The 25,003-nt window shown below is 37.5% G+C and overlaps 4 protein-coding genes across 6 annotated transcripts in view; 3 read left to right on the forward strand and 1 right to left on the reverse strand.

Annotated features, from left to right (window-relative positions):
- LOC106918859 (SLIT-ROBO Rho GTPase-activating protein 1-like) overlaps nucleotides 1–2,499 on the forward strand; it is an 86,581-nt gene extending 84,082 nt beyond the window's left edge. For 2 of the 3 annotated variants that reach the window (XM_014988898.2, XM_014988899.2), the window contains exon 22: nucleotides 71–2,499. In XM_014988898.2, coding sequence (XP_014844384.1) covers nucleotides 71–478 — 408 coding nt within the window. In that variant the 3' untranslated portion in view covers nucleotides 479–2,499. The remainder of the gene's footprint in view (nucleotides 1–70) is intronic. The other variant, XM_014988900.2, reaches the window with a different exon arrangement.
- Nucleotides 2,500–7,153, reverse strand: cfap263 (cilia and flagella associated protein 263). Its single transcript, XM_014988905.2, has 9 exons — nucleotides 6,985–7,153; nucleotides 6,334–6,469; nucleotides 5,594–5,755; nucleotides 5,368–5,517; nucleotides 4,862–4,984; nucleotides 4,337–4,435; nucleotides 4,119–4,226; nucleotides 3,512–3,667; nucleotides 2,500–3,324 (listed from the first exon to the last, which is right to left on the reverse strand). The coding sequence occupies exons 1-9, from the start codon at nucleotides 7,053–7,055 to the stop codon at nucleotides 3,151–3,153; spliced, it is 1,179 nt and encodes a 392-aa protein (XP_014844391.1). The 5' UTR covers nucleotides 7,056–7,153; the 3' UTR covers nucleotides 2,500–3,150.
- A 165-nt stretch (nucleotides 7,154–7,318) lies between these two features.
- LOC106918860 (protein mono-ADP-ribosyltransferase PARP12-like) lies at nucleotides 7,319–13,920 on the forward strand. The gene is made up of 11 exons (XM_014988901.2): nucleotides 7,319–7,777; nucleotides 8,631–8,766; nucleotides 8,862–9,135; nucleotides 9,253–9,414; nucleotides 9,501–9,684; nucleotides 10,268–10,442; nucleotides 11,075–11,301; nucleotides 11,419–11,506; nucleotides 11,595–11,722; nucleotides 11,876–12,027; nucleotides 12,135–13,920. Exons 1-11 carry the CDS (start codon nucleotides 7,455–7,457, stop codon nucleotides 12,389–12,391), a joined length of 2,106 nt encoding a protein of 701 aa, XP_014844387.2. The 5' UTR covers nucleotides 7,319–7,454; the 3' UTR covers nucleotides 12,392–13,920.
- Nucleotides 13,921–17,907: 3,987 nt separating this feature from the next.
- Nucleotides 17,908–24,355, forward strand: LOC106918861 (protein mono-ADP-ribosyltransferase PARP12-like). Its single transcript, XM_014988902.2, has 11 exons — nucleotides 17,908–18,293; nucleotides 20,096–20,231; nucleotides 20,325–20,586; nucleotides 20,688–20,849; nucleotides 20,951–21,140; nucleotides 21,238–21,409; nucleotides 22,138–22,367; nucleotides 22,467–22,554; nucleotides 22,690–22,820; nucleotides 22,935–23,086; nucleotides 23,185–24,355. The coding sequence occupies exons 1-11, from the start codon at nucleotides 17,980–17,982 to the stop codon at nucleotides 23,439–23,441; spliced, it is 2,094 nt and encodes a 697-aa protein (XP_014844388.2). The 5' UTR covers nucleotides 17,908–17,979; the 3' UTR covers nucleotides 23,442–24,355.
- The last annotated feature ends 648 nt before the right edge of the window (nucleotides 24,356–25,003 follow it).

The following is a 25,003-nucleotide window of genomic DNA, read 5'->3' on the forward strand; positions in this document are numbered from 1 at the left end:
ATGTATAGACTGTTTCTCTTCTGGTTCTCTCCAAAGTCCTCACCTCTCTTCCACTCTTTGTGCTTTGCAGGACATAGAGGAAACGATGAACACTGCCCTTAACGAGCTGCGCGAGCTGGAGCGGCAGAGCTCAGCCAAGCACGCCCCTGACGTTGTGCTGGACACCCTGGAGCAGCGGCAGACCGCCGGCAGCGGCGGCGGTGGCCCCACTATGGCAAGTTCAAACGAGTCCCTGAGCCCTATCCACGGCGTCATGCTGAGGTCGACGGCCAACACCGAGCCACCAATCCGCCGCAGCACCAGCTCCTCCAGCGAGGCCATGAGCACCTTCAAGCCCATGGTGGCGCCACGCATGGGGGTGCAGCTGAAACCTCCTGCTCTGAGGCCCAAACCTATGGTCATGCCTAAGTCCAATCAGGCCCCGCAGCCCCCTGCTGGGGCTGCTCAGGACCCTCTAGATAAATCCTGTACCATGTAAGCTCTGGGAAAAAATAAACAAAAAAAAAAAGAACAAGAGATGGAAAGCAAAACTCTCAGCCCATTCCTGGGAGTCTCTGTCTGAACTTCCACCTGTGTCGTCAATGCACGGAAAAGAAGAGGACAAGATCCAAGAGATCTTTGTAACCTTTCCAATTATAAGATGTAGTTGCAATGTAGACTTGTTATCCGAGCAGATCGTTTGCGTCAGCAACATGCGGTTTTATTTTAATATGCTTAGGTTACTAACTACCTTACAGTATAAGGTTTTTAAAAACGAATTTGAACAACAAATCACAACATCTTCCTTGAGATTTTAGATTTAGTTTCGTTGACAAGTGATAAAGAACTAAAGCAAGTTACTTGTAGAGAAGCCTGAAGAGAGAACTGCAGTGACCACAGCGGCTAAAACGAGAGAAGATTATTTCTGGGAGTGCCCTTGAAGCCGTGAATCCCACCAACGTTCTTACAGACTTAACTGGAAATGTAACTGATTTTAACATTCTGATGTTAAAACGGTGCTGGACAATAAACTGCTTAAAAGGCTGCCAATCCTGTGGCTCTGCAACTTATTTATTAACGGTACTCTGTTAATAAATGAAAAGTACTGAAGCTTGTACCCTTCCTTTCGGTAGCATGTAAACCGCAGCTTTTTTTCATTTTATTTTCTGCAAGGTGTATGATCAGTCGTCTTACGCGGAGGTGTAGATTACGCCTCTTTTCTGGGCTCGCTCAGATTGATGAAATTTTGTTGTATCAAAACGAGAAGAAAGATGGAAGAACTGGATAAAACCACTACTTTGTTGTGAACCTGTGTGCTTCGATTTCTGCGTCTATACCTAAAACTGTAAGTATGTCTTTGTTTATGTGTCAACCATGAGTGTGAACGATGACTTCAGACGTTTTATCACACAGTGCGGACCACATGTCATAGCCTTCTGTATGCCTTGGCTTTATCTACCCAAAGACTTGTGTATAGGTGAAAGCATGGATGTTGAACCTCCACATTCACTGATGCGTTTAGACTTACGGCAGCATCTTTGCCCGAGTTTCTGCCGGTAGCCATGGACCTTATGACTGTTAGTGTGAAAGCCTCGTCATACAGCCGCCCTCCTCGTCCTGCTTCTGTCTGTGAGGGAGGCTAACAGTTTGAGCCTTACAGTCTGTTCTGTTCAGGTGAGCATGTTGCCTATTGTTTTTTGTTGTTGTTGTTGTTGTTGTGGCTACTTCTCTTGGACTGGTATTATTACTTCTGTGTGGATTTATGAGTTCAACAAAATGACATGGGGAAAAAAACTAAAAAACTGCACATTGCCCTGCTCCGGAACAATAATTTCAAGATGGAAATTTGTTTGTGCCAGACTCTGTAATATAGAAACAATCGCTGGATCCACGTCATTTGTATATTATTATACACGGATCTGGTTTGCAAGAATAGGAAATGCTCTCTAATAGCAAGTTTACACCATCTTTGACTTGACTAAAAAAACGTGTGAATGGATCTGAATTAATTTCATTATTTTTATAATCATTTTTGTTTTCCGTTTGATTTTGGAGGGTTAAAATCACTCTGAGCCCATGTTGCAGAAGACGTTGGCATCAGTATGAAGCCAGTTGTCGTTTTTTTGTTTTTGTTTTTTTTTCTGGTCACAATGTAACATGATCAGCAGCAGGACTCCGTTAAGCTGTGTGTGAACTTTAAACTAGTTTGTTCTGTACATCAGTAGTATGTACTTGTGAAAAGTGCCTTTGAAAATGTTTAAGTGGAACTTCAGACATTCTGTCCTGTTGCGTTTTCAACTTAGATGCTGTGGTTTTCAGTAAAATGCAGTGTAGCAAGTAGAAATGCATTAAGACTTAGTTTCCCAAACGGCTCTATGGCAGATATAATATTAACCGGCTTACACATTGTGACATTGCACTTTTATGTATATACCTGTAAATATGGCATGTAACATCACAACATCTAAAGTTCTTTCAGTGGAGAATTTTTTTTTTTAATAAAGAAAATAGTTTGTCGAATCTGAGGTGGATTTTTCTTTATTTACTTTTATTTTAAAGAGTTTCAGTGCATTTACAGGACATCGCTTAGGGAGTTTTTGCACAGGTGAGACACAAACATCAAGACGTACAAAAATAAAAGGTGTTTGTCACACATGGTTTTAATTCAATAAAGATATCTGCCAAGATTTAACAAAACATTTGTTAAATGTGATGGTACATTTAGCAAAACTTGCAGGCATCACATCACCCTGCAGACACTCGCGCCATCGTTTCCAGAAGCCTGAATAATTTCTTCTATCCCATAAGAGTTACTACAGCGAAAGCTTTTATATATTTTTTTAAATAAAGTAGATAATGTGAATGTATCCATATACTCCTCAATTGGAAAGGTGGGATAGACCACATGAGGTAAACATTTGGCTTCCAATTGACAATCTCGAAAATTTGAACAAAATTCTAAATATAAATTCTACACTTATTTTTTTTTTTCATGATTGTTCCTTTGTGGAAGACTACATTTAAATTTAAAAGAAAAGACACAAAAAGTTGCATCTTCATACTTACGCTGTTTTTAAGCTACTTATCCTGTCGGGTGAGATTAGCTTTGAAAAAGTATCACGTTTTTGTGATTTCTAATGATATACTTTTACTTCATTGCTATCTAGAAAATCATTTGTCTAAAGTACAGTCTTCTGCTATATGTAAAGTACAGTCTTCTGCTATATGTGGGAGCTTTACTGAGATCCGAGGATTGCCATACCGACTTCCAGCCTCAGCGCTGTTTGAAGGAGTGAGAGTGCCTCTCTGTCTTCTCCATTCTCTACTGTGAGTCTTCAAGGCCATCTAGTAAAAACAAAGACTGTGTTGTGTTGGATACAATAACACAGCAGTTCCCTCCACCCAACCAGCCAGACATGTTTGTGTACTGAAATTAAAATTTTGATTATATTGATTACACGTGGGACAGATCCAGCAGATCGTTACTGGGAGTCACAATAAAGCGCCGGGTAGGGCTAAAATATATATTTACCTCAGCAATCCCAACATGTCTCTTCCAATGGTGAATGCTTTGTAGCAGCTTCTTGTGTTTTTCCTTGGCGAAAAAATACTCGGTGATATCAGGAACGTGATAATCTGTAAGCTCTTTGCACAGGAATTGGTTGAGCCCCTCTGCCTTTAAACTCTCCTAAAGGAAGAAAAAAATAGTCAAAAAGTATATATTTTTTTATAGTAATTAACAAAAGAATGGATTTTGTTTAATTTCAAAAGAATCTCAAATTTATCAGAAACAAGTTTGTAAAATTATCAGTAGTTGAAAGCATTTCTTTTTCAACTTCAACTGCTACAAAAATACTTCACTTCATAGTTGCTAGGTTTTACAGTCATATTCTTTAATTTAAATATTATTGAAAAGTTCAAATATTTCAGTAACTCAATTTACTAACTTAATTATGTTATATAGATTAATTAAAATTAAATTTTGGGCTTAATGAAAAGCATGTCTAATACTTATTCAAGGACTGTTCTTTTGTTTTTTCAAAAGGTACTTTTAGCTTAACAAACGAATCTTATCCGAATGCATAAGCCAGTTTATTGAATATGGCTTCAAGATTTCAGTTTTGATTATTTTTAACAACCTTCTTCGCACGTTTTATCTCATTCTCAAGTTTTGCAAGAAGTTCCTTTCTTTTAGTGATGTCATTGCTCAGCTCTGTGGACTCCAGTGTTAAACTCTGCAGCTTCTCCTGTCCCCAAAAACACAAACAGATGCAGATTTGACAATAAAGGCAAACTTTACTGTTAAAATGTTCTGTTTTACACATAAAGCAAATGGCATCTTTTCACATAAAGTTACCTTGTGTGAACTGAGGAGACGCTGAACCTTAGAACTGTTGTGTTTAAGTTCATTTAGGTTTTTGTCCATTCGGGGTTCATCATACTCCTGGAAAAATATCTATTGGACAGAAACACCTAAATTATTTTCCAACAAGCAAAAGTTATGCAATGATTTAATCAGCTGCTTCTTAAATCTTTTGATACATGACATGTTCAGAGTTTCTTTACATTTCTCATGTAAATATTTCAGCTTTTTCCAGAATCAAGTTACCAGTTACTTTCGTTCATTTTAAAGTATAAGATTCATGGAAGGGAGGGATGGAAGGGCATCACAAAGAACAGAAAGAAAAAAGGAAGGAAAAACAGGGAGAAAGATAATCACTAGAACAAGCACAGAAGGACAAAACAAAGAAAAGGAGGGATAGACACAGGGAAAGTATGATGCATAGAAAGAAGGTAAGAGCTAAAGAACAACGTTTATTCGAGGGATTCAAGTCTTGGGACATAATTACAACCTTTTCCACTTCTGTTTTAATAAACTCACTTCTTCCTCTACTTCAAATTCTGCTTTTCTCGTCTCTTTTTTCTGTTGGAGCTGCTGCAGGAGCTTCATCACTTGGACTCTCAATGCCTTATTCTTCTGGTGAAACTTTTCCAGCTGGGTGACCTGTTATAATTCATTTTAGTAGTTACAAGAACATGATTAATGAAGCAGGATAGAGATAGATATTTGAGAAAATAATAAGGGTAAAAAAAAATTTATGAAAGGGAATGTTATGGTATTATTAGTAATGGTAATATTCCTGACATTTGTCACATAGAGAGAAAGGTGCACAAATAGTACAAAAGTCAGTTTGTATTGCTTTTTTCCAGATCTTATAACATGATTTTGTTAAGATTATAAATGCAAAAATATGTGAATAAGTGGTGGAAATTGCTTGCTAGAAGGAGCATCTGTTTTTGGAAAAAAAAATACAAGGATAAGAACACAAACTGTTCAAATAATTTTCTTGCATGTGCAGGTATTATCTGACTGAAGCCCGATTTTACCTTTGATTTGTCTTCGATGTGCTGGAGAACTTTCTCTAGCTCCTTTACTTCCAGAAAACTGCCTTTCATAGGTTTTAAGAATCTGCGTTCAAAATCTTTTTTGGCTTTCTTGATCTCAGTTGAACGCAAGTCGGCTTCTTTTATAAAAGACTGGAAAACAAAGCAGAACCTCTGAACAAATGTCTCTCACGTATGTTTGTTTGTGTTTGAAAAAGCTTGTTGTAACCTTGTAGTTGTCCAGAATTCTCTCGTAGTTCGCTTTAAGTCTTTCCTGATCTGCCTGTGTCTCAGTTGCTTCTCTCTGTGCCACATAAAGTTTTTGCTCCAAGGTCAGCAGCTGGAGAGGCTCTGATAAGTTGTACTGAGGCCTCTGCCTCCTCTCAGCTCCCTGAGGAGACACACAAAAATATAAAAAGTCTAATGCGACAACATAATTAGATTTTGGAGGTATTTCACCAAACCAAGCAGGTTACTGCAACACTATCCGAAGTCTTAAATCATATTTTTATATTTAAATAACTCAGGGATTATACTATTGTACACATATACTTCCTGGGAATAGTGCAGTTTGCTACTCATACTCCAAAAACAGTATCTTTTCAAATTTTAGCGATAATCGCACAGATTTTGTTACAGCAAATACCTAACTACTTATCTACTCTGTAATATTACCATGTAAAAAAAATAAGCCGTACAATCAAACAGTCTAGTATTCTCTAGGTCACTGATAAGCCCAAATAGCATGAGCCCTTCAAGCAGAAGAGATTGTGATGTTTGACTCTAACTGCTCATTTGTGTTTGGTTTGTCAGACACAAAACTGGTAAAGTGAGGACCTCTGTGGATTTTTCTGCTGAACTTTATCCCATGGTTTAATGCTCTACTTGTGGAGACCAGTACTGTATTAATGGTTTATGTTTCCATAATGTATTTGCTTTTTTCTGTATGGAAAGCATGGGTTTTCTTACCCCACCATCCACGTTGGAGCCTTGTGTTAATTGCAGACCTTCTCCCCCAGTTTTGGACTCCAAGTGCTGAGGATCCAGACGACCAATGAAGTGTTCAAACATGTCATTTTCTGCCAGGAGGGCTACATTAGAACACCTATGACAAAGAAGGAATTGTCTTTATTTTAATTATACATCGGATATCCAAGGTAGCTTTCTGTTGATAATATAAACACAAACAAAATTAATAAACAAATCTGCTTATCTTGTGACTTAGAAGCTATAGCAAAGAAGAATAGCAGGACTTTACTTTTTAACCAGTAAAGTTATAAAGTAAAGTCCTGTATGTGTATATAAAAAGGTATGAAAATATCTTTGTCATAAGTGTGCAATGTGATGAAAGTTGGATTAACACTGAAGTCACCTCTCTAAAGTAAAAGCTGTAACTGTATCGGCAAGTTACACTTTTGTAAAAGCGTTAAAAGTATATAAAGAAGTGATTACCGTTTTTTAAGCAAGTATTTAATTTATCTATTTAGATATTTTTACTATAAGATAAGCATAAAAAAAACCCTGCTATCTAAGAATTAGCAGTCAACAGGTTTAAGACAAATCTGGTACGTCAAACACGCAAACTGTAACTGAGCTCCTCTAAATATTTTATATTTTTACCTCAGTTCTTTAACTTGGTTGTGAAGAAGTTCTTTCTGTTTATTTACTGGATATTGTTCTTTTACTTCCATCAAGAGCTCTTCCTGCTGGATTGCTAGGAACGGAAGTATTTAAACAGTGGTTGCCATGGTTCGCATTGCCTTTACGTACTGACGTAATGACGTCCTAATTAAAGATTCATGTTTTGAGTTTGGGCTCGACTTTCAGATGTTTTATTGATTAGTAAATAAAGCTAATTTTGTTTCTGACTCTCACACCAGACTATCTGCATCTTAAAAGGAACTAAAAAGAACATTATAATTGTTCAGTTTTGGGAACGCGTCAGTCCTGCTTTTTTTTTTTTTTTTGTCAACAGAGTTTCGATATAAGTTTCGGTTTCCGTTCTATATAAATGGCCCTGTGCGTGTTGTTGCCTCAAGTCAGCTGTAAACTGTTTCCTTGAGTGATTATTTGATGCATTTTCTTTCGGGATGGCATCGACTAGTAATTCAAAATTAGTTTTCAAGATTCTGTGCGATAATGACGGTTGTTTAGAGGTAAGGCAGCTGAATGCGAAGCTCGCACAAAACAGCTTTGGGGTTAAACTAGCGAACCTGCGTTCCGTTCTCTTCGACGACGGTAAAATTGCGATTCGGGAGGGTAAACAGCGGGTTCCTGGAGGTAACATCAGGCCTGACAGTCTTATTGTTGCTAAAACCAGTTTGAGGCTTTGCCAGAAAAAAGCTGGGGAATGCGGACAGTGTGATAGTTTACACTTGTGCAGGTATTTTGTCTGCGGAGGCTGCACCTTCGGGTAAGTTTCTTCTGTATATGTCAACTGCTTTTAATATAATGCTTGTGGCATCTCTCAAGTTATTTAAGTTTATACATTAGATGCGGCTTAAACTCAGTTCGAAGGTCTTTTACTTGTATTGGATTAGAGGCACTGAAACAGTGGAGCCTTAAAGAAAATCATAATAAACTTAGTGGGAAATTTAAGTTTGTGAAAAATAATAATAATAATAATAATAATAAAAACATACAGTTAAATGTTTTATTATTATGTCAATACAATGAATCGTTTAAAAAAAAATCCTGTACAATTAAGAAAACATTTAAGCTGTCGGATTTAGTTGCATAATCAGATGTGCAAGTTAGCCAATCTGGACCAATGGCATTGTCCTTGGGAGTTTCAACCCATATCAACCGACTTCGACAGGTAAAATGAGTTCAGTGTGTCGCAGATCTCAATGTATATAGAATTTCTGAAGTTGATTTTCAACTTTAATCATTTAACTTCCTATTTATTTCATCCAGACGTTGGAAGCATTTAACATTATTCAATCACTAGAGAGAAAAAAAAACCAAAAGATTATTTTACATTAGAAAACTACTTGAAAAATTATTTTTCTTTCAATAATTCAGTAAAAATCATCTTAACTCATCAATTACATCGACTCATTACAGATGGAGTAATTTATTTAGTGCTTGTTTCTGTTAATGCTGAAAATGAATAATAGTTTATCATAGATACTGAAGATAGACAAATAGACAGACAGGCTTCGGTTAAAAAAACAGACTGTGTTTTGATTAATTAAATTAATTAATTAGATGAATTTGTTTATTCAATACAACGTCTTTAACTGGAAGACATTTTATTGTTTTAGACCCAAGTGTAAAAATCCGCACAGTTTGGCTTCTCCACACAACGCTGATCTTTTGCAAAGGTTTGGTCTCCAGGATTTGACAGAGAAACAACTTTTCCAGCTTTTACTGCAGAATGATCCTTTTCTTCTTCCTGAGGTAGGCATTGCTGACTAAAATCATAATTAAAACATTATGCTATCACATTATGCTTGACACATTTAAATATTGTCTTCTTCAATGACTCTCTAAAGGTCTGTCCACATTACAACAAGGGTGATGGTCCATTTGGCTCCTGCAGATTCACCACCTCCTGCACGAAGCTCCATGTCTGCCTGCATTTCCTCCAGGGTGACTGTAGGTATGGCTCAAGATGCAAGAGAAGCCATTCCGTTGAACGAGGAATGAAGCTTTTCAAAGGATTCAGTCAGGAGAATATGCAAAACCTTTACAAGATTTACAGGAATAAATTCATCATCACTGGACAATGTGGACAGCACGAGACTCCAGCTGCTGCTGGTGGTCCAGGTAGGTCTCATTAATGAAATTATGAATTTTGATATAATTTTTCTCTTGATAATTTCTCTCCTTTTTTTTTTTTTACTTTTGAGTATTATATGACATGCATATATGCATCTCCTGCAGTGTTTCCAGAGGTGACATTCAGTCATCAGCTGTCTTCCCATCAGCCTCACCAAATGAGTCCTAGAAGTCCCATCAACTCTGTCAGTCCTTCAAAACCTAACAGTGAAGGTGAAAGGAATGAGATCTGCCTCTTTAATATTCGCAAAAGCTGCAGCTTCAAAGGTACCTGCTGCTGGTTGAGCTGACCCGTCACTCCTGACGTAAATTTAATCCCCATGTAATGTTCTAAGTTGAGTTTTCTATTGCAGAGAAATGCGTGCGTGTCCACTGGAACCTACCGTACAAATGGGAGGTGTTACACAGAGATGGTGTTACTTGGAAGGACTTGCCGTTAATGGAAGAAATTGAAAAGGCATACTCTGACCCAACTTGCAACACTAGCAGGGATCCACTGATGCCTACGTTGGGAATTCTCTCGAGTCTGAAACTTGGGTAAAGAGAGACACAAATGTTCAGTATTCAGATTGCAGATGTTTAGTGTTCTGTTTCTTTATACAGAAAGTATAAAGACAGAGGAACACAGATTAGGGATAAACTTGTGAATAAGTTTAAGGAAGAGTTAGGTTGTAAATGCTATCACAAGTCTTTAGGAACTCAGTGAGCAACACAATTCGCTTCATCATCCAAAGCTAGAAAGTCTATTTCTCAACTGATTGATTTGGCAAGGAGATAATTAATCACAGAAGCAGCCAAGATGGCCATGGTAACGCTGGAGGAGCTGCAAAATACACAAATCAGGTGGGAGAATGAGCTGGAAGGACAGTTATGTGGCAGTTTTCTGTTGATGAAAGCAATATATATAACTTTATGGCCTTCATATAAAATTATATGTGTTGTGAAAAAAGTAACTCTACAGATCATTGTGAACACATCTTCCTCACATGCTTGAGCATAGTGGTAGTAGCATCATGGATAAAATGATGGACAAAATACAGACAGCTTTAAAGGGATTTAAATATGCTATATATGAAGACATGCTGATAGCAGTGATACGGGGAATCTACTTTCCTTTCAGATCTGCATCTAACATTAAGCAGCATGTTGACTTTAACACGATGACCTACGAAGGGTCTCCAGTTCGTCGCCTGTCCACAGCTTCTTCTGTCCTACATCCGCCACACTTCATTCTCACAACTCAGTGGATTTGGTACTGGAAGGAAGACAATGGTTTATGGATCGAGTATGGACAGGTGATTGGAATATAACTGTAGTTAAACTACGTATTACTGTTATGATTAATGGTTGCATGCATTTATAAATAATTTCTTTTAAAATCTTTCACTTTCAGTTAATTCATCCAACAGTAAAATGACAGTGACCGGTCATTTTACTGTTAACTTAAGCTAACCTGAAAATGTACAAGCCCCTCTATGACAGACTGAAATAGCATACCTGCTCTGTCAACCACTTGGAAAAAACATTTTTCATCCCGATGCATCTTTGTCCTTGTCCCTCGGAGAACAGAGCTTTCTGTTCTCCGCCTCTCCATCTGTAGGTCCATGTCATAAGATGACAATATGAGTCAAATGAAAGAATAAGATCGCGCCCCAGCGCGTTCTTAATTAGGAGTAAGTTTTCCACCATTGCTTTGGCGTTCCTTATAGCGCAACGCCCCAGTATGTTCCATATAGAGCACATCCACTTTTTGTGCCACTGATTACCAATCAAAAATTACTTTGTACCAGTTCAAGATGTTGATGTCTATTTGTATAGCAGCTGATTTGTAGTGGTCACTGATGTGGCATGAACACCACATTTCTATCATTTTTATTTTCAATAAATTCTACACTTTGATGTATTTTTATGTTTGTGTTGTTTTCAGGGTGGAGGAGACGCCACAGTGACTTCTGAAACTCTGGAGAAAATGTACCTGGCAGACAAGGATGCAGAGATCACTTTCCAGGCAGGCAAACATCAATACACCTTGCATTTCAAAGGTGCAAAAGGAAGCCAGACAATGTTTCAACAGAATTTAAAATATAAAACTAAGAGAGAGATCCGAAGGAGGCCTCGCTTTGTGTCACCTCAGGATGTTAATGACATCAAGAGGTATTGTGTTCATATGTCACAAATTCCTGCTTACACAAATTACTTCTACTGTATGTAGATTTTTTTTTAAATCTTAATTTATTTGGATATTTCCTTTTTTATTGATCTTGTTTATAGTGGATCATCACACAGCTCCAGCTCCTCCATAGCTGAACATATTCCACCCCACTGGGACAAGAAAGCCCTTCCTGATTTGAGTTATAAGGTATATTTATTGTGTAGCCTGTATTTCACTCTGCTTGACGGATTTTGTTATTAAACACACAAGTACCCCTTGCCTTGTCATGTTTCAGCTCGTGCTGCTCTCCAGAATTGATCCAGATTATAAAATTGAGGAGGATTTCAGACGCACCATGCCTTGCAGTAGAATTGAAAGCATCCAAAGAATCCAGAACCCGTCTTTGTGGAAAGTCTTTCAATGGTGATACACTTTGAAAATTTGCCCTATCCAGTGATAAAGATGAAGCCTTTATCACAGCTTTTTATTTTTTGGTTGCTCGTCATAAAATCCATATTTTGTCATCTTTGTCTCTTAACTTCTGTGCTGCATAATAAGTCTTATGCTTTATTTCAGGCAGAAGGACCAGATGCAGAAGAGGAATGGAGGGAAACGTGTGGATGAGAAACTTTTGTTCCACGGCACAGAAGAGAGCCTGGTTGACGCCATTTGTGATCAAAACTTTGACTGGAGGATGTGTGGCGTCCACGGAACAGCCTATGGGAGAGGTATAGAAAATATATTCTGGTGATATAATGATCAAATCAGAGTTGGAAAAGTAACAATTAGGAATAGAAAAAGTATTGTAACATTTAACTACTATTTTCCTTCCTAGGGAGCTACTTTGCTAGAGATGCTTCCTACTCAGACAAATATTCCAGAACCCGAGGAAGTCTGAACAAGATCATGTTTGTTGCTCGAGTGCTGGTGGGTGAATACACAAAGGGAAGCAGCAGCTACGTTCGACCACCATCTAAAGCAGGAAGCAAAGCTCTTTATGACAGCTGTGTTGACTCTGAAAGAAACCCCAGCATCTTTGTGATCTTTGAAAAACAGCAGATTTATCCAGAGTATCTAATCAAGTACAGATGAGATAAATGCTTTAATTCCCTTTTGTTAAAGGGAAATAAATCATAAAAAAAAATGGGTCACTTTTTAGCTTGCTAAAGTCCAGTACACATAAGGGAACATTTTGCTGGGTTTCTTTGTTCTGTCCAAAGCATTCAGTCTGGCTTGCTTTGTGTATTTTGTACTTGCTGCTCAGTAGCTCTTTTTCTTTTTCATAACCTTGGGTGACTACATGTCCGTCGGGAGTCTGCCTAAGTAAATGAGTAAATAGTCTTTTGTAAATATTCATTTGTCAGGATATCACAAAAACACAATTTTGAATTTGTTGCTACTTAGTACTGTAGGTGGCAGCAAGTATATGGGCATTGAACAGTCTTGTATTCTATCTGTTCATAACCCAAGTCCCCCTGAAAGTTAGGGTGCTGACATTTTCATGCAAACCAAAATGTATGGGGGAAAAAAACACAAGTTTACTTGCCTTTACAAATATCATATTTCAGATTAACTGTAAGCCAAACTTATATTGAAGAGAAGGAGCTTAATTATTATCCACCATAACATGAATGGTTATTTAAAAATTGATTTCAAAAGCAGATCATAAAGACTTCCTTTAAATTATAGAGTAAGCATTTATGTACTGATTTACAACACTGTTTTAGAAAGCATAAATATAGAGAAATTGAAACCTGCATGCATCCTCTTGCAAAAACCTAATTATTTTTATTCCTGCCTAGTTAATCTCTGTAAACACCATTACAAACCTCTTGAGATATAAATGATTTTAATATCAAAATGAAATAAATGTTATGTTTAATCTTTTAAAGAAAAGCTGTTTATAGTGTTAAAAGGATGGACTTATCCTATCCAAAGTGCTAATAAACTTTTTCCAAGTTGTCCTCTCACTTTCTTCAAATCAAATCTTTCAAAAGATTGAAAATACTGACCGAGACCCGTGTTCTTTTGATCCCACTGAGATATCGTCAATTTCATTGCAAACAAAAGTATAAATGGCATCTGTTCCTTGGCCTCATAAAAATTAATTCAACTTTTTCAACAGAGCTTCATGATGAACTGTTAGCAGACTCACTTATGGTGTTAAATGTGACACACAAAACATATTTTGGCTTCATGTTGTTCCCATTTGTTTTTATTTTGCAACGGTCTATTAAGTTAGATATGTGACGTGACGTACAATAAGCCAATGGGGAAATAAATAAATTATAAAATTATATCACTAGAATACAAAGAAGAAATTCATTATGTCAATATGAAATGAACATTTCAACATATGAACATTGTGTCTATGCCTAATTCTGTTTAGGCATAGACACTGCCTATATCTGTATAATCATTTCAGAAAATAAATATGAATTTTTGGACTCTGTAATAATCCTTCTGTCTGTATGCACTTGCTCTATCCACCCATCACATGAGTGCCTGTGTAAGTAAATATGTAAATGAAAGCATATGTTCATGAATGTGCATGCAAATGCAAATCATATGCAAAAACAGTGGGATTTTTGTCATGATAAATTAAATCTGTAGTAAAAGAACCTTTGAGAACGTATTGGTGGAACATTATTTTGCCGAGGAAAGTTCTGTTTTAAATGTAGATTTCTGGCCTGCGTGAGAACTTTGACAAACTGACCTGAAATAGTCATAAACTATGTCTGCTGCCTTACCTCTGCAGGCTGTAGCAGTCTGCCACAACTACACAACTTTATTCAAGAACAAAGTCTACTAGAGTATTGGGATTGAGTTTTACCATGCGCATTCACCAAAAGCAGTTTGCTGGAAATCTGGCCGTAGATGCTTCAAAGAAGGTGAATCAGTAGGTTTTGTGAAGTTGAGCTTATTATTTTTCATAATTCTTAAAGACCTGAATTTTAGACACTGGTAAGTCTGCCATGTTTTATCCTTTTAAACAAATTTAAAGGAATCCTACAAATCCTCTCAGCTCACAGTGCTTTTTATTTAGTCATGAAAACATTTGGACTGAAACTGACAGACTGAGCAGCCAGAAATAAAAACTGTTAGACGTACAGTGAGCCTGGGGAACTGTGGATCAGATGCTAGGGGCGACCCAGTCAGCCTGTGAGAGATCACTGTCCGTCCTGTGATTGGACAGTTCACTGTCCGTCCTGGGATTGGAGGCTTCCTGTCCAGCAGGAAGTTGTGAACAGAGTTTAAAAGCTGCTGTGGGACAAGCAGACATTCACATGAAACTGGACCTGCAATGGCTCTGCTGAAGTTTCAACTGCTGCTGCTGGGGCTGGGTGAGTCGGACACACTGGAGATACTGGAAACACTGGACACATTTCAGCTGGCTCTGGGCTCTGAATGCTATGAATTATGTTGATCTGTGTTTTATTTATTTTTTTATTCATTATAAAGCTGTCATGTTGGTTCCTTATTTTTACTGTGTGGATTTCACTTGCTAAAAACAGAAACTTTCCTCTCCAGGTGTGGCAGTGAGCTCAGTGTCCCTACAGAAGAGGGTCGTTGGAGGTGAGAGCTGTAGAGACGATGAGGAGCGACACTATCATGTGAAGGTCTACAGATATAATCAAATAACATCAAGATTCTGTGGAGGATCTCTGACCAGTGATCAGTGGGTTTTGACTGCAGCTCACTGCAGGAACCCAGAACCAGGATGGTGAGTGAGGAAAAGTTTTAGTGAAAAATCACCAATAACTGTTTTTTTTTTTTTTTAATAATCATGTCTTTTTTTGCCTAGGGTTAATGAGGTACATCTAGGAGTCCATCCTAAAAGTGCTCCAAAGTGGACTGATACAGTCACTCAACTTGAGGTATATAGAGATAGCAACGGATGTTATCATGACATCATGCTCCTGAAGCTGTCAAGAAAAACAGAAATCCGACCAGACTACCTGACTTTCCAGATGCTCTCCTACTACAAATCTTATCTTCTCAAATTTTAGAATCTGGTCCTTGATATGCAAGATGAGGCAACGTTCATCCAGGAGAATGTTTGAGCTCTGGTCTCCCAGAGTTAGTCGTTTTTCTTCATGCAACTTATTTTCAGTTTTGTTTTTCTTGTGTTTCAGAGGCACCAAGGTTCAGATTGCAGGTTATGGACCAGCACAAGTTGGCCTTCTTAACAAAAGAAGTGAGATGAATGTTCATGTTTCTCATTGTTTTTGTTATTACCTCAAAATGATTCAGATGATTCAAATCAGTTTTTAGACTCTTTGCTGACGCTGAGCTTAGCAAGCTAGTTGAAATTTTGATCATCAAAAACTCTCTGAGATAAACTGCTTAGAGCTGAAATAGGAAGTTTTAACAGACACACATGACAGCAAGGTCCCTCCCCTGTAAAGTGAACAGCATGTACATGAGCATTGATTGACAGTGCTAAGACCCTCCTCTTGGCTCTGATTGGTTGTTTTTGACCTGGAGTGGTGTATTTCTGCAGATGGCTAGAAAAAAAGAGAGGAGGTGGAGGAGATCAAGCTTTTCATAAATTATCTGTCTCATATTAACCATCAGGACATATTGACAGTTTTGATACAAATGTAAAAAAAAAAACATTTTATACAAGTAACATCCTGCACTTTAGTAACCTCAGATAACAAGGTGATGTCCTGAGCAAAATGTGTCAAATCTTAAACAGACGTTACAGGTTTATGCTGTTTTTCTTCTACAGTCAAACATGTTCCAGATGGTCTTCAGTGTGCAGAGTTAAACATTGATAAACATGAAAAGTTGGAAAAGATGCGGGCAAAAGCCAAAGACTTTAAGTTGAGTTAGCTACCAGAAGTGGTACAGTGTGAGAAGCTCTAATAACAATTTCCTGCACAAAATTTAGACATTGTTTCTATTTTACCAGAAAATCACAGCAGCAAACAGCTAAAACCTTTGTGTTTGTGACAGGGCGACTCTGGTGGAGGATGTGTGTTCAACGACAGGCTGTATGGTATCACTGGAGATGCATGGTATGCACTCAGTGCACCAAGTGCTTTCATCGATGTCTGTGCCTACAAGCAGTGGATAGATGACACAATTAATTAACCAAAAACCCTAATTTGCTAGGTGTCTGTATTGTGGCGAAATGATCCCAGCACCATAAAATCACAAAGTTCAAGTTAATCTTTAAATTTCAATTTTCAGTTGATTCATTTTCTGATTTACAGCTGAATTATTTAGGGATTTAAGTTGTTGTGTACAAGTTAATCTGTGATAATATCTTATTTCTCAATAAGTTAAGCTGCTGTTTGTAATAATCAGTAATAATATCCACTTGACTAGGAAATAAATGGCTGTTATCTGATCAGATTGTCTCTCTTGTGCTTATTTCTTGTTAGTGAAGAAAATAACAGATTTTAAAATATTGGACATGTATTGAACTTTAAAGGCTGTTGAACGAACTTAGACTCCAGAAAAAATACTTACAGAACAAGAACATTAAAAATTTGAACATACATAGAAAGTTCAGAAAATACGTACTTACTTATAATTATCTAGCAACGCAGAAGAGGGATTAGAACAAACTTGGAATCCAGAAAAAACTACTTTAGCAACTACATTTTAGTCCAGTGGTTCTTAACCTTTCTTGAGGTACCGAAACTGGTGGGCACATATGAACCCACCAGTTTCATATGTGCATTCACTGAACCCTTCTGTAGTGATAAATAAAATATGATTTCCCCCCCCCCCCAATTCAAGACATAGGGGTGACCCAACTAGAGTCTAGTTGGGTCACCCCATGATCACTAAGTCTTCTTAAAAGGTAGACTCTCTGAGAACAGTTCTTCAAACTATAGTCAGTGTTTTCAGCATAGTTGAGCTGACTGTCCAGGAACGACCCAAGGTATTTAAAATTTGCCACAGTTTCAACAGGTTGGCCATCGAGAGAAACTGGAATCACTTTAAGGTTTTGTTTAGATCATTTAATTAGCTCTACATTCTTAAGAGAATGAAAAATTTATAATAAATAAAGACTTTGCGGTATTCTGATTTAGTAATGTAATTATATTAGTTGTGTTGCCACTAGAGGCAGTACCAACCCCGAAAAGTTCCGACTAAGGAGCAGATGTAGAAGTACACCGAAAGCTACAGAATTTGGTAAAAACGGTGAGCTTTGCTGAAGTAATTAAAGACACAAGTTCAAATCCATGCTGAGAGTGGAGCTCCTTCAATCAGCAATGCAACGATGCATTCTCACTAATTATGAATAATCTAGTGTTTCTCTACAAAACAAACAAACAAAAAAAACATTCAGAGCGTTATGTGAACTTAAGAACTTGCCACACACAACATGGTGGACGCTTTGTGGCGTATTTGCTGCCGTTGCTTTCACGGATTTCCGTAAAAATCAGTTATAGTCTTCAAATCATACGAGATCTTGCGCACAGCTGCAGGTGCGCAAGATCTCGTTTAACTCACAAAATCTTTTTTATTTTTAAGTTAAAACATATGTTAAATATTCTACTATTACGCAAAAATACATCATCAAGTGCAAACCGAATACCCTTCAGTCATAAGTTTCGTTTTCCTTTCTTCATAAAAGTAGGCGTGTTGTTGTGAATATTTGGGTCAGGTCAGCTGTAGTTATCGTCGAAGAGCCATTGTTAGGTCAGACTTCTTTCGGAATGGCTTCTAAGGATTTAATTATTAGGGTCCTGTGTGACAACCATGGATGTTTGGACTTTGAGCAGCTGCTAGAACTCGCCCAGAGCAATTTCGGCTTTGAGATCGCAGATCTGCGCTCAGTTCTTTTTGACGACGGTATAATAGCTATAAGAGAAGGAAAAGAGGAGCTCACCAGCGGTTATTTAATCAGGCCTGATAGTCTGGTAGTGGCAAAAACCAGTCTGAGGCTTTGCCAGGTAAAAGCTAGACCGTGTAACCAGTGTGATGGTTTACACCTGTGCAGGTATATTGTTGGTGGAAGCTGCACATTCGGGTAAGTTAACTTGAACAGTACGCAATTACTCTTTTAATAACCAATATGCAATTCAGTTTAATAAACTAGATATAGTTTTGGATTATATTTTATGTTATGTACCTTACAAATTGTAAGGTTTACTCTCAGACTTCCCTAGAAACTTTCTTTAAATTTTCGCCTTTGTGCAAAACCCTAACACTTTAAGAAAACGGCACTGTGATTTGATTTGTATCTAGCACATTTTCGGTTAAATATAAAACTGATGAGAAAACAAATCTTTGCTGAACAAAATGTGAACTTTTGCCAGTCAAGGCGCTAAAAATAGAATATTATTGCACTGACATGGGTGTGTTGTGTTATGATTTTGTTTTCAAGGAAATACTTCTGAAAGCTTAGTCATAAAATAAAATATTATTACTCGCACTCAATAAGTAGTCTACAAGTAAGCAGAAGACCAATAAAGCTTTTCGTAAAAATCTTTTTACATTGGAAGAGAGATATTTGTTTTCGTCTTTCCTTTGTGAGTTCAGATAATTTCACCATGTTGTCCAGAAGAGGGCAGTGTTCAACGGCCTTCGTCATTGCGTTCCTTCCAAAACTGTGCAACAGTGCCTTGCTACAGTTTTCATACCCATTTAAGGCATTTTAATTTATCTTTGTGTATGTTTAAGTTTTTCTGGTGTGAGTTACCATTGCCACATAAATTATTTGCTCATGTGTAAGCAGCTGGAGGAGCTCTACTAAATTGGAGTGAGGCTTTAGCCTCTTTTTGATCCCCTGAAGGTCACGGAAAACAACTTGAGTATACTAGAAGTAAAATGCTATAGTATTTTGTTGTTACAATAGAAATAGAATCGCCACGGTTTATAATGGATTGGATGTACACAAATCTATAGTTTATCCTGTTTTACATTTATGTATTTGCTATCTACAGATTTCCTTGAAGACTTTTGATGGAACTGTAATTACTGTAAAATTGTTTTTCTTTTTATAACTGAAATGGCTTGAGTCGTTTTAGGAGTAGAAGAAGTCATATGTTCGCTCAAAGAAAAATAAATTAATAAATGTGTTAATCTATTTTAACCTAACTCCCTGTCCTGTCTGTTCGTAGTTATATTACAGCTTGTGTGTGAAGAATAAGTACAGCCTGTCCTTTCACTGCTATGCAGATGACATGTATCTGCCAATGAATTGCAACAGGCATGAAGCTATTACTTCCTTCTATGTCAGATAATAAGCAGAGATTGAGTCGTGTTTTTCATATTTAAACAAGGACAAAAATGAACATATAGTGTTTTGGAAAGGGGAAGTAGCTGGCCTTAATACTTCTTTCAGCTGCGTTCCCACAGTCAAAAATATTGGTGTGCTTCTTACCTCAAATTTAAACTTGACAAACAAATAATGTCAGGACGAGTTTCTTTAACGTACGGCTCCTGGCAAAGGAAAGAAACATTCTAAATTATAACAACCTTGAGATGGTTGCTCCTGCTATTACACCTTTGTGACTGGATTATTGCAATTTGCTTTGTTTTGGCATGAACCAGCCTACAGAATGTTGCCGCCATCTCCCAGCACAATCTAAGAAACATGATCACATCACACCAAAATTTTAATATCTTCACAACCTGCCCATTCAGTTTAGGATTGATTTTATCTTCCTGCTGTTTGTTTTCAAAGCTCTGAATGGTCTGACCTTATTGTATTTATGTGATGTTTTAACTGTTTAACTGTTGGTTACAAATAAATTCATTATTATTTATTATTTCTAATTTAAATTTTCATTAGATTCAAACAAAAAAATATTTGTATGTTGTCTTTAGAGACAGGTGTAAAAATCCACACAGTCTCACCTCTCACCACAACAGTCGGCTTTTAAGGAGACACGGTCTTCATGTTCTGACAGAGAAACAGTTGTTGCTGCTCTTGATGCAGAATGATCCATATCTTCTTCCTGAGGTAGGACCTGCTGACTTGAGTCAGATGATGAACATTAAGTCTGTCTTGTTATCTCAAGACGCTACACTTGTGATCCCCTCTGTTTTTCTTTAGGTTTGTCCACATTACAACAAGGGTGATGGTCAGTTTGGCTCCTGCAAGTATGCCGCCACCTGCAAAAAGCTGCATGTCTGCCTGCACTTCCTGCAGGGAGACTGCAAGTTTGGCTCTTCCTGTAAGAGAAAACACACTTTTGACCAACAAGCGTTGAAACTTTTCCAAGGATTCAGTGAGGAGAATATCCAAAACCTGTACAAGATCTATAGAAATAAATTCATCATCACTGGTCAACAAGAGAAGCCAGCTGCTGCATCAGGTTATTAGTTACTTTTATAAAAATGTGCTCCATTTGTTTTACTTCCCATGAACTGAAGACAGTATTCTACATAGCATATGTTAAATGATTCTTTACTTTAGTGCTTCCAGAGGTGAGAATCAGCCATCAGCAGCCTTCCCGTGAACCTTCTCAAAACAAACCTCAATCTCCAACTAAGTCTGCCAGCCCTCCTAAACCATTAACTGATGCTGAGCGTAACGAAATCTGCCTCTTCTTTATACGCAGACACTGCAGCTTCAAAGGTATAAACGCATAAGAGAGCTGATGTTTTCCATATGCAGCACTCTTGAGTTTTCACAGTTGTCACGTTCTGAACGGACATTTCTTGTGGATTTTGTCACAGAGAAATGCAGCCGAGTCCACTGGCACCTGCCTTACAGATGGCAGGTTTTAGACCAGGATGGTGTGACCTGGAAGGACCTGGTCAACATGGAGGAAGTTGAGAAAGCATTCTGTGATCCATCATGTGAGACGAGCTGCAAAGATCAACCATCCCCTACTTCAGCATTTATGAAGTTTTTCGGTTTTCAAAGGTACAATAGCTACTCTTTCACTTCCTGAGAAATTGAATGCCAGAGATATGTGTTTTGGTTCAGCCAAGCTTTAAGAGTAACTACTTTCTTTTGGCAGTCCACCAAAAAGTGAGCCTTGCGTGGACTTCAAAACGATGACGTTTGAAGGATCACAAGTTCGGCGGCTGTCCACTACCTCATCTGTATCAAAGCCCCCACACTTCATTTTAACAACAGAGTGGTTGTGGTACTGGAAGGAAAACGACGGGAGATGGGTGGAGTATGGACAGGTGGGTTAATAAAATTCAGTTTTTAGATATCGTTAACGTAATGACTGTTTTTTTTCTTTCCTTGTTTTTTGTTGTTTTATATTCCTCTAGTTAATGAGACTAAATGCCTCAGTCTTCTACTTTACTTGTGCTCCTCCCTCTCAGTCAATTTGTTTCACCCGTTTCACTTCCCAGTAATCAGTCATCCCTGTAAATAGACTTCATAACTTCATAACAACACATGCTCAGACAACAAATGGAATGTAGCCCTTGTTGACACACCTGTATGTTTCTTATTTGTTGAAGTGAAAATGGAAAAAAAAACTGAGAAAGGAACCAGTCTCTAATACAAGAGATTGAAACATGGTCTCTGGTTAATTCCTTGAACTACGTGCATTCAAAGAATTATCCAGATTAACCATTAACCATCGGCTACGAAACCACTGGCTACAAAAGTAGCTCTTTTTTCTAGCTACAGACATGCAGCTTAACCTGGTGGGTGTGTCTCTCTCACAGCAAAGCAAAAGAGGACACTGGATGATTGCTGATACCATAAAATAAATTAATGTAACACTGCTACTACTACATTCTTAATTTGAAGAGTTGCATCCTTTTTTATGAAATGTTATTCTTCATTGGTTACCAATGTGTTTTTGGGACCAAGTGTATATAGGTGTTCCTAGCTTTCTGAAGGAAACAAATATTTTAATGCTTACACGATTGTTCTTTGTCTTTTGTGTTTATTTTAGGGTTCAGAGGATCCCTCGGTCACTTCCCAAACTCTGGAGAATGTGTACATGGCAGACAGAGAAACGGAGATCTCTTTCCAGGCTGGCAAACAAAAGTATGTTTTACACTTTAAGGATGCAGCAGGAACCCAGCAAATGTACCAGCAGAATGTACAATACCAGACCAAGAGAGACGTCCGAAGGAGGCCTCGCTTTGTGTCAGCTCAAGATGTGGAGGCGAAGCTCAAGAGGTAATATGCGGCTGCGTGGATTCTTTGCCATTGTAAGGTTTATTTTTGTACATTGCAGTGTCACTGAGATGATCAATAATTTCTGTATTTTCTCTGCAGTGAAACATCACACACTGCAAACTTGTCCATTGTGGAAAATGTCCCACCACATTGGGACAAGAACGCACTGCCTGATCTAGGATATAAGGTATCCTTTTTGATATCTTCTGTAAATCATTATCATTATTAATATTTTTTTTTCTATGATTAGCTTTCAATATTTCTTATAACTCCACCTCTATATTTGACTCTTTCTTTTTTTTTTTTTTTTTTTTTTTACCAGCGCCTGGTTCTGTCCAAACCCGCAGCAGATTACAATATGATTGAGATGTTGTTCAAGCGCACCCTGCCTAATGCTAACATTGAAAGCATCCAGCGGATTCAGAATCCATCCTTGTGGAGGGTCTTTCAATGGTAAATCTCAGCAGTTGAAATATATTTTTGTGGGCAGGACAACTTGGTTTTTGGTGTTATGAAGAGTAACTACTGGTAAGTATTTGTGTGTTATATTTTGTACTTTATTTGCAGGCAGAAGGAGCAGATGCAGAAAAGGAATGGAGGAAAACTTGTAAATCAGCAGTACTTGTTCCACGGGACAGAAGAGAGCCTGGTTGACGCCATATGTGAGCAAAACTTTGACTGGAGGATGTGTGGCGTCCACGGAACAGCCTATGGCAAAGGTATCGTAAAACATACAAGTGTTTTTGATCAAAAGCAGAATCTAGAAGTAGAACATTTCTAATTATTCTTTATTTTCTCTCTCATATTTTTTTTCTAGGGAGCTATTTTGCCAGAGATGCAACCTACTCGGACAGATATTCCAGGGTTGGAGGGGGTCAAACCAAGAACATGTTTGTTGCCCTGGTCCTGGTAGGCGAATACACGACTGGGAGCAGCAGCTATGTTCGACCACCACCAAAAGCAGGAAGCAAAGCTCTTTATGACAGCTGTGTTAATTCCACCAGCAACCCCACCATATATGTGATCTTTGAAAAACAGCAGATTTATCCAGAGTACCTAATCAAATACAGATAAGTCAAAACTTATTGTTCTCAAAATTTTGGTTGAGGGAATAACTCCAGCATAGAATGCTTCATAGTGCATCTGATTGCTGTGATATTTGGATGAAGATTATTTAAACATTTTAAATGTTTAGACAACCTGTAAAGCGACGTAGTTGTGATTCAATTTCTCCTTCCAGCTCACACTTCATCCTAATCTGTGTTTTCTGCATTTTTCTGGGCACAGTCTCTTTATTTAAACGAAGGTAACAACTTGTGCATGTTTGAACCGCGTACTAGTGAGTAATGTTTAGTGATTCATCAATATTAGGTTACAGGGGCTGAAGCTAAGGGAGATGGAGCCTTTATGTTTGTCACTCCAAAACAGTTTAATTCTGGGACTGTTTTGCTGACACTGTGGACACTTTTAAATCCAGTTGCAAACCTTTTTGTTTTTCATAATTGTGAATATTTTCATTTGGTGTGCATCATGTACAAAATCTAACTATGCGTTTGCTTTAGAATTGATCAATTACTTAATTTTTTATGCATCAATACTTCAAATGAACAGGTGTCTATGCTTACTGTGGGTGTTGTTTTCCGTTTTGTAATTATGTAAATCAAAGGGAGGCAATTATAGAGCAACTTTTGATCTCCATTAGATTTGTAGAATAACTTTTTCTTGTTGCTGCTAAATAAAGACAATGCAATCTGTATGGATTGTTTTATTTTGCACTTTGTATTTCAATATGTTAAAATATTGCCGTTCTTTTAGAGAGACATGTTTCCCAGTCCAGCATAAAAAGAATTTCAGATGTTCACAATAACTGCTATTAGAAATTATTTCTGTAATTCTAACTGACCACAAACATTCGTAGAGAAAAACTTTATATATTTATATGTATACAGTCAATAAATGTACATATTAAATAAAAATCGAATGACTGATTTTCTCTCTTTTTTTTTTTTTTGCTCAAGTTATCATGATGAACATAACAGTTTTTGAGTAAGTTGTTATGCGTTTGTGACCTTAGTATGATATTTAGTAATTTGCCTTCATCTTACAAATTCTCACATGCAAACAATAAAGCTTTGTGTTGCACAAAATAATATCAGAGGCTAATAGAACGAGAAGAAAGAGAGAAAGAAAAACGTTTGTTCACGGATGACAAATGTATCACTGGATTTGTCCAGGAAGTGAGAATAGCAGCAGCCAAAACACAGATAAAAACCAAACAAATGTAATTGAATAATGATGAATGAGGACAAAAATATTTAGAACATCTATTGGAAACACAGTTTGAACACACTTAGTGAAAGGGCATTTCGCTGAGACCTAGACAAAGATGATATTACCAAGATAGCTGTCTTTTGTGTTATGATGGTATTGCTGCGGGAGTTTACAGATTCCACATAGTCTAGTTTTTGTGGGAGACGTAATGACAGCAAACATATTGTCATGGCCAGGCGTAAATACATCAACAAACAGACAGGTCCTAAGTGACAAAAATCACATATTATGTTCACAAAAAGTCAGACATAAAGACCCATAAAGTGTCACTTAATAAATCTAAAAAAAAATTGGGTTAATAGAGC

This window comes from Poecilia mexicana, unplaced genomic scaffold (genome assembly GCF_051168715.1).
Source record: "Poecilia mexicana isolate PSO_F unplaced genomic scaffold, ASM5116871v1 scaffold_6, whole genome shotgun sequence".
NCBI classification, from domain to species: Eukaryota; Metazoa; Chordata; class Actinopteri; order Cyprinodontiformes; family Poeciliidae; genus Poecilia; species Poecilia mexicana.

What these genes read in the sequence shown, in the direction of transcription:
- LOC106918860 (XM_014988901.2), top strand. Translation starts at nt 7,455, where the DNA reads ATGGCATCGACTAGTAATTCAAAATTAGTTTTCAAGATTCTGTGCGAT. An exon ending in TATGGATCGAGTATGGACAG is followed by an intron (nt 10,443 to 11,074) that starts GTGATTGGAATA and finishes TGTTGTTTTCAG; the next exon opens with GGTGGAGGAGACGCCACAGT. An exon ending in TTGTGGAAAGTCTTTCAATG is followed by an intron (nt 11,723 to 11,875) that starts GTGATACACTTT and finishes GCTTTATTTCAG; the next exon opens with GCAGAAGGACCAGATGCAGA.
- LOC106918861 (XM_014988902.2), top strand. Translation starts at nt 17,980, where the DNA reads ATGGCTTCTAAGGATTTAATTATTAGGGTCCTGTGTGACAACCATGGA. An exon ending in AAGTTTTTCGGTTTTCAAAG is followed by an intron (nt 21,141 to 21,237) that starts GTACAATAGCTA and finishes TTCTTTTGGCAG; the next exon opens with TCCACCAAAAAGTGAGCCTT. An exon ending in TTGTGGAGGGTCTTTCAATG is followed by an intron (nt 22,821 to 22,934) that starts GTAAATCTCAGC and finishes CTTTATTTGCAG; the next exon opens with GCAGAAGGAGCAGATGCAGA.
- cfap263 (XM_014988905.2), bottom strand. Translation starts at nt 7,055, where the DNA reads ATGGAAGTAAAAGAACAATATCCAGTAAATAAACAGAAAGAACTTCTT. An exon ending in GAATTCTGGACAACTACAAG is followed by an intron (nt 5,518 to 5,593) that starts GTTACAACAAGC and finishes TTTGTTTTCCAG; the next exon opens with TCTTTTATAAAAGAAGCCGA. An exon ending in ACATCGAAGACAAATCAAAG is followed by an intron (nt 4,985 to 5,367) that starts GTAAAATCGGGC and finishes GAATTATAACAG; the next exon opens with GTCACCCAGCTGGAAAAGTT.